At 32.4% G+C, this 11371-nt stretch overlaps 1 protein-coding gene across 3 annotated transcripts; it reads right to left on the reverse strand.

The window, feature by feature from the left end:
• Positions 1-2850: 2850 nt before the first annotated feature.
• Positions 2851-10886, reverse strand: LOC120087588 (DDT domain-containing protein DDB_G0282237). Of its 3 annotated transcripts, none has more exons than XM_039044406.1 (11): positions 10746-10886; positions 9824-9979; positions 9499-9671; positions 6096-6520; positions 5928-6015; positions 5335-5678; positions 4737-5182; positions 4490-4631; positions 4220-4381; positions 4022-4110; positions 2851-3312 (listed from the first exon to the last, which is right to left on the reverse strand). In XM_039044406.1, exons 2-11 carry the CDS (start codon positions 9934-9936, stop codon positions 3162-3164), a joined length of 2133 nt encoding a protein of 710 aa, XP_038900334.1. In that variant the 5' UTR covers positions 9937-9979; positions 10746-10886; the 3' UTR covers positions 2851-3161. The 3 variants fall into 3 exon arrangements, with proteins under 3 accessions (XP_038900334.1, XP_038900333.1, XP_038900335.1); XM_039044405.1 differs by having other exon boundaries at positions 5335-5681; XM_039044407.1 differs by lacking the exon at positions 9499-9671 and having other exon boundaries at positions 5335-5681.
• Positions 10887-11371: the final 485 nt, after the last annotated feature.

Genomic DNA, 11371 nt, shown 5'->3' on the forward strand with positions numbered 1-11371 from the left:
AAACGAAAGAAATACATTAATGTAAAATAATTTGCATTAAATGAAATCAAGCGAAATTAATAAATAACAAAAATAAAGTCAAAATTTGAAAATGATGTTAATAAAAAAATAATTAAATATTTCAAAAAAATTAAAAATAATGGAAAAATGATTAAATTTATCCAAAATTAAAGTTAAAAGCTCCTAACAAAATAATATGGTGTACAAAAGATTTCCCACGTAAAAATCTCGATTTTGAACTTAGCATTAATTTTTTTAAATATTATTTCGCTTTTGTAACAAGTCGATTTTAACTATTTTCAATTTTTGGACCTTTACTTTCAATTTTGAATGAGTTTTAATTATCTTGTTTTAACTTCAGTTTGATTTTTTAGGTCTAGCTTGTTTCTAATTTAGTTAATTCGATTTGTTATTTGATTTGTCATAATTATCTCTTTATCTTAGAGTTCGATTTATTTGATTTCAATAAAAGGATAATTTAGTCCAGTTCATTATCTTAGATATATCGTAGGAATCGTTTGGTTGGAGACTTTTTGGATGAAAATTGACATAGTTTTACGTTTTTCAATATTTTATCTGAAAATAAGTTATTGTCAGATATTTTCATTTCTCATAGAGATAAGTTTTCATTTTCCTTTCAAAACCATAAGTTGGGTTTTCATTTTCCTTCCAAAACCAAAGGTATTCTCTTTTCCTCCTCTTCTATTTTTTTTTTATATATAATTTCATTTAATTACTAATTCATTCATTGATTCATATTAGTTTAACAAAATTAATATAAATAGTTGTTTTAATAAATCAATAATAATCTAGTTACTTTAACTTATTTTTATAATAAAAATTTTATTAAAGGAGTGCAATTACTTATTTGCATAAATCATTAATTAATTAGTTAACAATATCTTAAATATATATAATTGATAAACTAGGATGTACTTATTTACAAATATAACAAAATGTCATTATCAACCCATGATGGACCGTGATAGATATCTATCAGTGTCTGATAAATGTCTACTACAGTTTATCGCCCACTGATAGATGTCTATCACGATCTTTCACTGATAAATAGTGACATTTTGTTGTACTTGAAAATATTTTTAGCAGTTTTACCATTTAAAACATTTGTTTTTTTTAAATCAAAAAATTATTTATTGAAATTAATTTTAATTTGATCTTTCATTATGGACATATATTCATTATTGATTATTTATAATTCGTGGATTATTTATTATGATTAATTTTTATTATTTTATTCATTGTTAAGTATAAAATATTTATCTCATTTTTCACTTTTTATATAACATATTGTTTATTAAAATATATTTGCTTATATTATTTAATTAAAATTAAAATTACTAATATTGAACTTAATTAATTATAAAAAATGATTAAGCATTAGAATTTAATTAATATAACATATTTATTTTATTTATTTTAATCATAAGTTACTCAATTTTTAAATACTTATAATTTAAATTATTATTGATTCTTAGTTAATTAATGTTTATCAATATATTGAATGGTATTTGTTGTTTAATTAATTAATCTATTAAAACTATATAAGATTGTTATACTTAATTTCATAAATTAAATACAAAATAATTTTTATTCATAAAATTCTGATAGCATTTCTCTTGCACAACCAAACAGTCATTTTTTATTCTCAGACATCTTATTCCCAAGTATCCTATTCCCTAGTATGGTTTATTCTCAAAATCTATAAAATCTTAAATCAAAAGGTCCCTTACAAGTGTTCGGCCACCAACTTACAATTTTAAATAACTCAACTTCAATAATGTTTAGTATCGAAGTTTACACATTTAAAAAGAAACTTTATTTTTTCCTTTCTCTTTTGCACGTTTATCGAAAAGCTTGATCTTACAACTCTTCTCCAAAAACATATCTCAACTCCAACTCAACCAAGGGTGTTTGGGGAAAGGGAGGGAATAGTGAACTCCAAGTGCCCACAATGTTGAGTTAATAAGGCATAATATGATGTTTATTAGTACTAGTACCATAAATTCCTCAGACCAACAAGGAGCGAAGTCCCCACAACTCTTACTCTCTAACTCATTGGGTCAAACACCCCCTAATTTATCATTGGTTATTTATCAACATGTGTTTAAATTTAGTAATTGCTAATATCCCTACTCATGGAGAACACCTTATTCTTTATAAATTCTAAATAAGAGAATGGTTAGATTGTAATTCAGGAAGTTACAACTTTGTGCCTAATAGATCATAATCATAACTTAATGTCTAATAAATCTTTAAATTTTTTTATTATTGTCTACAATAGGTCTCTAAGCCTTTAATTCTTAAAATAAAAAATTAAAAAAAATAATAATTTTTTTAATTTAAAAAAAAAAAAAACCCCTCAATATAGCAATACGTAAGTTATACTCTTCTTATTTATACTTCTCAAAATTTAACTGATTTATTAGAAAATTAAATTGAAAATTTTATCTAATTCAACTCAAAATCTTAAATTTTGTTCATAACATTTTCATGATTTTTTAAAGAAAAAAACAAGACATTAAATTAGTCTTTTAATAGAAAATTTAAAGTATTATACACGATCTATGAGAATGTTTGAAATACATTTTCAAATATTTAATTTATAAAATAAATCATTTTAAAAAAATTGAAATATTTAACTTTTCAAATGTATTTTAATCAATTTTGATCAAATGTATTTAAATAAAAATGAGTTTTTCAAAAAACACTTTTTTTCCCAAGTATTTCCAAATGGAGCCTAAATTTGCAGACCTTTTGCAACTGAAGTAGTTCTCCTGGTGGCGCCCTTCAGCCCTGTGAGTAAGTATAACCAAGCTGTAGATGGAGAGGAGACGGAATATGTTTGCATGTTATGGTAATTTGTTAGCTGTTTTATGCTACAAATAAAGAATGCCTAGAGTCATCTTTTACAAAAGAACAGAAGACCAAAAAATTAACCATTGTGGTTAAGCTTTTAAATGGAATGAGCTGAAGAAAAAAATTGCTCCATCCCTTCCCTCTCCCCCCCAGTTACTATGCTATAAGACATCTCCACCAACCAATGCCAAGTTGAGGAAATCAAAAACAAACTTCTCCATTTCCCACCTAACATATGCTCTCTGTACTCAGAAACTAGATGCGGCTTTATCAAGCCCTTGGATTTAATCTTCCTTCCACCTGTTAACATATCTGAGATAGGCAGTAGCAGGATTTTCCCTGGGAGGAGCACGAACACGAGTGGATCGTCGCAGCACGGCCTCCTCCACTGCAATTTGGTTAGTTAAATCCTTCGATCTCTTGTTGAGTTCAAGGCTGCCAATACAAATTTTAATCATAATTATGTCAAACATCTTGACCAAAAGATAGGAGATCCAACTCCATTAAAAATAAGCATATAACATGACTAGAAGAAAAAAAAATGAAACTTCAAATCAACAACAGCAAGCAACTTGATTTGTCAACAAAGGATGCAGAGTATCTCCTAGATCAATAAAACAGATGAAGTGACAAACATTGTACAGTCTATTTTGATGGACACTGGATAGGACCATCATTTTTCATCAAATGCATCATAATGTTTTCTCCGACTGGAACTCCTGTGACCTCCATTCATATGGACACAAAAAAAGTTCCTACCATGCACATGCCGTATAAGAGATCACAATAACAAAGTACATCTCGTCAGATTGCCCATACCTTTGGCTCGTGTGTTTTTACACACATACAAGCTATCAAATGATAAAGTTTAGAATTTACATGAAAATAAATGTTAGCCTTTGCACAAGGTCCAATTGGAAAAACCATCAACCATTTTTTTCCCACTAATTATTATAACAAAAATCCATTTTTGTATTTTTTTTTAAATAAGTAACAATTATCTGAATGTTCGACTACAGGCTGCATCTATTCCAGTATATAGCACTTTAGTAAAACAATGGAAATGACCTTGTAAATGAACAACACCGTGGTTACATGAGGGGCAAATGTATTATAAATCTCAGGCTATTAATGGCCAGCTTACCAAATTCTACTATAAGATTTTTCGAGGTGCTTGCTGAGCGCTCTCTCTCTCTCCCCCTTGCAATTCAGTGAGCCCATAAATGTATCGAGCTGTACCAAAAAGTCTAGTAGTCAAGTGGAGAACAAAGCATCAAACGAAGAGGTCATAGGTTAGCCTCTAGTATTAGAGCAATTAGGTACAAGTACAAAGCTGTGATACCTCTTCCACGCTACTGTAATATCCCCACTCCTTGGAGTCTGAGCTCTCTACAAAAATTCTTCCATCACGACGGAACCACCAATACCTGTTATGGTTTCTGTCTTTACCCAAGGGATTGGTTTTTATTGATCGTTTCTCCAACTCCCGCTCATAATATACCCTCTGTTTCACAATAATAACACATGTTTAGGGAAGAAGCAACAAATTAACATGCACTTCCACGTCATCAAAAACAAACTTCTCATGAGGAAAGGGGGGACATGAACAAACCCTCTGTTCTTTGGTATTCTTATCATTAAATTCCATCCTATCATCCTTTGCTTCCTTTGGTGAATTTGCAGACGTAGCTGTTATATCACTATTCCGTTTCTTGGCCATTTTCTTCAAATAAGCAATAGGATGATCATCCTCACTAGGAGTAAAATAAGATAAGAAATAAAATGGTCAAATCTGTAATATTATCACCAACTATAGAAAAATGACCATTTTAACATGAACAAGAAGAAGAAAGTGATACCTTTTTACAGGGGAAAGACCATTTTGAGATGATATAACCACCCCATTCCTATTTTTTGATGAATCTTTATTCTGTCTACCATGATCAGTCTTGGTTATTTCGCTCTTTTCTCTGTCCTTAAGATGCCCATTTAAATGTCCATTGGATATAGGCTCAGATTTCAAGCGTTCTTTCTCTTCTCTTTTCTTTCGGCCTTCTTCCAAGGCTTCCCCTCTCCTGGTAGCTCCAAGTGCCTGCCTCTGTTCAATAATCACATCTAACTTCTCCCTGAATATATTTGATTCCAGAGAATGATTAACCAACTCGCATAAGATTCCCAGTTTGACATGGGTAGCCAAAAGGCCATAGTGCCCTCGTTTAATAGTTGCTGTGTTGGCACATAATTTAGGATTCCCGATCATTTCTAGGAAGTCACAGAGGTACTCTGTCCAGTTAATTAATGTGATCTGGGTTTTTTTAAAAAAGTTGCAAATGAAAAAATTACCTTATGTTAGTTTTCTTTCCGGATAAAAAAGGGTTGAAAAGAGGCAAAACAAAAAGTTCAAAAACAGGAAAAAAAATAATAATAACAATAATAAATAGACAATGTGATGCTAACCTTCATCTTCCGCTTTTTTCCTTGAACAAGTGAGGAATATTCTCCATTATCTTTTAAGAGCAGACGGAAAAATGCTGAATGTGCTTCCACAAGAAGAGGTACATTACTTTCCTTGTGATAGATAGCACGCTCAAAATCGTCAAGAGAAAATGGCCACAAGTGCAAAAGCCTACTGAATGATGAGCAAACATCCCAAACCATCAAAAGATCTCCGACGCAGTTCATTGGAACTTTGAATTCCCTTGAAGGAGAAGGTCGTTCTGAGAAAACTGGATCATCTGGACCAGGCTGCACTAAAATATCATCAATTGGATATTTGATGTCTTCATCAAGTAAACCACCTTCTGCTGATTCAAGAAAGCAAAAATGGTGAATACAAAATTTGTAACATAGAAGTGACAAACTCATTGGAAGAGTAAAAGTCAAGAAGAGGCCCATTAAGCAGAAACAAGGAAATGTGATTCTTGGAAGGAAATCTGATGATTAAGAATAAAAGACAAGGCTATACATCTCAAGTACTTTGCTTGCTAAGACTTAAGATTTTGAAGAAGATGAAATTCTCATGTCCTAGGTAGCGCTAGTTCTTAACAGACCTTTCTTTGCACCATTTTCGGCAATTGAGCCATTCGCCCTCCCCCTCTCCATGCTTCTCCTTTTACATTTTTCGGGACTACTTGTTTCCTATAAATAAAAAATATGAGAAGTAACAGGAGAATACTATAAACTTTAAGAACCTGAAATCAAAACTTCAAAAAAATTACCGTGTCACTTGCTTTTCTCTTTTTGTTACAAACTAAAAGCCCATCACGAAAAAAAACATTGCTTCTTAGTTCTTGGGGAAGATCAGTTGATATTCCATGATTTTGTGCCAGTTTGTCATGAAGCACCCAAGGAGCACTGCGATATGTAGATTCCCGAATGAAAGACTTCAAAAACCTTCTGCTCAAAGGAGGCTTTTTCTGTACTAAATCCTCTACATTCAGTAATGCAGTTTCTGTTTCTTTCTTATTTTTGTCAAGCCAGGCTACCTCATATTGTACTTCGTCAGCACCATTCTCAAGCACTTTGATAATTTTGCATGAATAAATCTGATCATCTTTCCTTCCATACAATTCAGTACCAACAAACAGACACTCCTGTAACTTCACAGCAACTGTGTCTGCCAGATCTTTCAGTGACAGCATGCCTGTAAATGAAGTAGGAGAGTAGGACTCCATCATTCATGGCAAAAAAATCATAATATTACAGCAAACCGAATACTGAATCAAAACACCCAAAAAATTTCTATCGTACTTAATAAAACTGCTCCAACCAGAAGACAACATTCACACTATGATGCTAAGAAAAATAACCCTCGAGTAATCACATGAAGGGAGCCAATGAGAGGTGCCACACTGTGGCAACAAGATCTATCTGTAATAGCATTCCTTGGACTATAGCTACACAAATTGAAACTAATCAGCATAGCCTAATTTCCCAAGACTAAGTTTCAGGTTGTCACACAATAAAGTACAAATAATACACCATTATTTCACATCATTCCATCATTCTGACTTGGAATCCAAATGATGATTTAAAATGCTAAAGGTGACCTTGAGGCTTTTACTCTTGAAGAGAAGACACCTCAAAGTAGTATGAAGTGCTAGCCTCAAATTTAATAAAAAAACACTTTCCAAATCCTAAATTGGTATGACCAAGTATTGCTAAACATATATACATATAAAAGTATAAAAAAGGAATCACCTCTCATCAATTCCAACTTAAACAAAATAACAAAATTTCTGTAAAATTTTTACCCACCCCCCTCTTTCCCCAATCATTAGCGGTGATTCCTTTTTTATGACTGTAAAATTACTTTTACTGACTAGGACACATTTTTAAAAAAAAAGTTAAGTTAGACCATTCTCCAGATTAAAGAGTTTTATGCCCTTGCCCACTGGAAAGTTAAGGCAATATAAAAGCTCACTTAAAAAGAAACCTAAACTAAATATAATAGAAAGCTAGAAAAATAATATTAAATTGCCTCATCCTCAGAAAATACAATGGTTGGGTTTGTGACAATTTGAATTATTACTACTTTTACCGACTTTAAATGCATTGGAGTGAAATTTTATAGTATAAGTCAACCCTGCTAATGATTAGGATAATAGCAGTGAAGTTAAAGATATACTTTTCTACAGGTAAAAAAGGATATTTCTACCCACCCCCCTCTTTCCCTGCACCCCAAAAAGTAATAATAGCAAATACAGGGAAAAAAGAGAATTCAAACAAATTTTTCTACAGACAGTGCCATTAAATGGTAAAACAGCGAAGGGATCAAAGGAAGCTAGGGGTATACAAGGAGTCAAGAAACCTTGAATCGCCTAATTCTAACGGTCTGATTTGCCCTACGCGATTACGCAATTCAATATAATAATTAGTGATCTCTTTTTGGTATACTCGTTCCTCGAAGAATTCCATAATTATATCCTTTGGCCCTTTCTTATTCTACAGAATGATGAATTGGGAGGACAGTTTATCTTCCCTTCTTTTAGAACTTCTCACTCTGCCATTAGAATTTTTTTCAGAAATTTAAAATATATATATATATAGATAAAGATGTAAATAAATTATTCCAAAGAAAGATAATAGCACATGATCTATATTTGATGGAGCGTTGAGAGTTTTTAGTACCAAAATCCAGAGGTGAACATGTGATTAAGATCACAATTCATGGAGAGGAGACACTACAGGAATTTGGTGTTAGCTAAAGATGGGATCAAAACAAACGGAAGTTCTATGGCCAAGGAAGCTCAATTTTCAATGAAATGATCCTGATAGGATAACAATTGAAGAAGCTCAGTTCTCTAACAAAAATGGTGTTAGAGAGAGAGAGAGAGAGAAATGGAGGGAAAAGTGACGAGCCATCTATTTTTATCCAAAAAGATCAAGGTGATACAAAAAGATTCTTCCAATTGACATTAGACAAGGAACAATCATAACCTCTTGGTGTAAATCGCTTTACAGTAAACTAAGAAGACTACTTATAGGATTTATTTTACAATGTCCTTTATATTGCCTTTTCTTGGTGTCAATTGTATCTTTTTTCTCCTGTTATTCTATTTCCTCTTTTTTGTCCAATTGGAGATATTTATAGTAACTCCATTGGTTTGGGGATTTTGTAATTTCATACATCAATGAAATTGTTTCTTATTAAAAAAAACAAAAAACAAAAAAACAAAACAAAACAAAAAACAATCATAATCTCGAGTATTTAGAGAAAAAGCTCCATAGAGAACCAAGCTCCATAGAGAACCCTTGCATTGGATAGTATCCCAAATACCCCCATCTCTCTAAGAATCTTACAAATTCTAGAAACATCTTCCACTGAAGACCATTGATGGCACATTCCCATAAAACCAATACTTTTTTCCTGAACTAGTGACTACAGAGGTGACTGAGTTTCTCACAACCAAGCACAATAGACTGGGGGAACATCATTCAGTATTATACAGCCAATGACGTTCTTCCTTCTCAATGATGTGGCAATGAAAAATGGGTGACACTAGCAGAAATTGTTCGGGTTTTTGGAGTTGTTACTGTAAGTCTGCCCTTGGGGAGAAAAATAAAGTGAAAAAGTAATGAAGGTGAATAAAGGAAAGTACTAGACGCTAGAGAAAAGGGAAAGATATGGAGAGACTTGTACCAGGTTAAACACTGAGATCTAATTGATAAGTTGGATGGGGCAAGAATATGAGAATGATAAACAAGCAAAGAGGAAGAAGAACAAGAGCACATTGATTCCAATAACAACTCATGCGTATTTAATTCAGGTTCAAAGCAGAAACCCACATCTGTGTTACAAATCATGCATTAGATATAGATCAGGATATGATAATACAAGTGATGCTGATACCATACTAATTTTCTTTCAATTCAGCGTATAGACTTCTTAATAGAGATTGAGATTGAAAAAAAGAAAGTAGAAGTGAAAAAATAAAGACTTGTGTATTATTGCCTACTCTTGAATCGTGAAAGACAAAAGAACCTATAAAGGCTAATTTCAGGGATCAGGCAATATGTCTACGTTCCCAATTTGCAAATGTTTAAACATCCTATAATGGAGTCAACAGAAATTAGCACATGAACGCACACAATTATTGAGTCTAGCAAGTTAGTTCTCACTGTATTGGATAATCTGTAGAGCAGGGACGATAAGATCTTTTGGGAACTGTTGAACCTTCTCTGCAGCACATTTTTCAGACACCAGAGCCTCCTCATATGTCAAATTACTTTTTCCAGTGAATTTACACATCCAAACTCTTCGACGGTATAGATTTATCCTACTTAGATATTCACTGGTGCATGTTAAGGAATAAAGACAATTAAAAATTTTGTTACTCCCAAAAGTCAAAACAATACAGATTTTTGGAAAATTAACATTCCTAAATTTTCCACCTTTATAACCAACAAAAACTATAAATATTGAGCAGAATAGATGATAGGATACTTGTAATTGCGGAAAATCTCCTTAGTGAACCGAACTTGATATACAAGTTCATGATCCTCCAAATCTTTGGGCGAGTCAGCCAAAGGAAAAGGCTTTCTTTTCAACAGGGGCATAACTATCACTTGGCACCTAAAATACGTATCACAAGTTCTCTACCTGTAACACATCCAGTTTAATAAGTGATTAAATATTAGTTATCAACGTAAAATCCTCTCCAAATCTAGAAAATGCAAAAAACAAAACAGAAAATCAAGAACCTAATTGAAACTTAGCCTGTCTAGTAGAAACAAAATTTTCCATTAAGAATAAAATAAAAACGCAGTTAACACTAAAAAATCGAATTTCCTTCTATCTTCCTCTTGTCTAACCAATCAAAAATAAGAAAGATGACAAAAACAAATCGACCAAGATCAACCCAAACGTTAGCGGATGGTATGCATAACTTAAAGACGGACAATGCACATAAAAATTCGGTGACCCAATGAGGATAGAAAACAAATTTGCTAAAGCAGGGGGTTGATGAATAAGGGAGCAGGCACGTGTTGGAGTTTGTGGGTGTGGGCATTGGGGGAGGAGGTGAGAAGTAGGTAAGTAAATGTAGGGTGGAAGCTAGGAAAGAAAATCCAGCAGGTAATAGTTCTGATTCTGAAGAAGGAGATGTAAAATTCAGTAATCCACCATTGGAAACAGAAAAAATAATGTTCATAGCTTTGACCCAGTTCATCTAAAAGTAAAAAGAAACAGAGGATGAAGCAAAACAGATAAAGGCAAAATAGAAACCCTAGAAGCACCTGAGTTGAAGCCATGAAAAGGGGGAAAACCCAAGAAAGGAACAAAGGAATAAAATGAGAATGATACAATATGAAGCTTGAATGGTGAGGTCAAATGCGAGAAAGAGAAAGGAAAAGGAAGAGAATCTTACAGTGGTAAATAGAGAAGGAATGGCGGAGGAATGCCAGAGAGCGCTGAAGCCCTGGAAGAAGAGCGACAGACGGAGTATAGAATTAGAGAGCGAGCTTGGAGAAAACGAGAGGAGAGGGCGGTTTTCTTCTCACATTTGTATTTTTTTTTTTTTTTCCTTTTTTTTTATTATTAATGTATATTAATTGCTTTAACCGAAAAAAACTCCTCGCGTTTACTTTGCATGGCTTGGCTACGCTCGGCTTGGTCCGGCTCTGCCTATGCCTGCTATCGTCTCAACGCCACTCTCTCATTACTACGATACGTTTAAGCATATTCAAAAAAATTCGATCACCCAAAAAAATCGATCATCTCAATCTAAATCGTATGATTTGACTGGGTTATCAATTTATTTGAGTTAGATTGGGTTCAAATAAATGAAAATTTTATGGATTGGGTTAGTTCATGGGTTCACCTAATATAATTCAAATCAATCCGAACCAACTCAGATTTATTATTAATTTTAAAATATGTTTTTTTGTTTCTTATAACACAATTATTTATACATATATTTATTTTAATTTTATTTAATTCCAATATTTTTTTAATAATTTATTCTTTTAACACTCTTAAAAGCAGTTTCTTTGC

The sequence above is a fragment of the Benincasa hispida genome, chromosome 10 (genome assembly GCF_009727055.1).
Source record: "Benincasa hispida cultivar B227 chromosome 10, ASM972705v1, whole genome shotgun sequence".
Lineage (NCBI taxonomy): Eukaryota > Viridiplantae > Streptophyta > Magnoliopsida > Cucurbitales > Cucurbitaceae > Benincasa > Benincasa hispida.

Excerpts from the sequence above, each read along its gene's own strand:
- LOC120087588 (XM_039044405.1), bottom strand. The coding sequence starts at position 9,936 with ATGCCCCTGTTGAAAAGAAAGCCTTTTCCTTTGGCTGACTCGCCCAAA. Across the intron at positions 9,672-9,823 it reads GAGATTTTCCGCAATTACAA|TGAATATCTAAGTAGGATAA; the intron begins GTATCCTATCAT and ends AACATGCACCAG. Across the intron at positions 4,632-4,736 it reads GGTCTTTCCCCTGTAAAAAG|TGAGGATGATCATCCTATTG; the intron begins GTATCACTTTCT and ends TTTTACTCCTAG.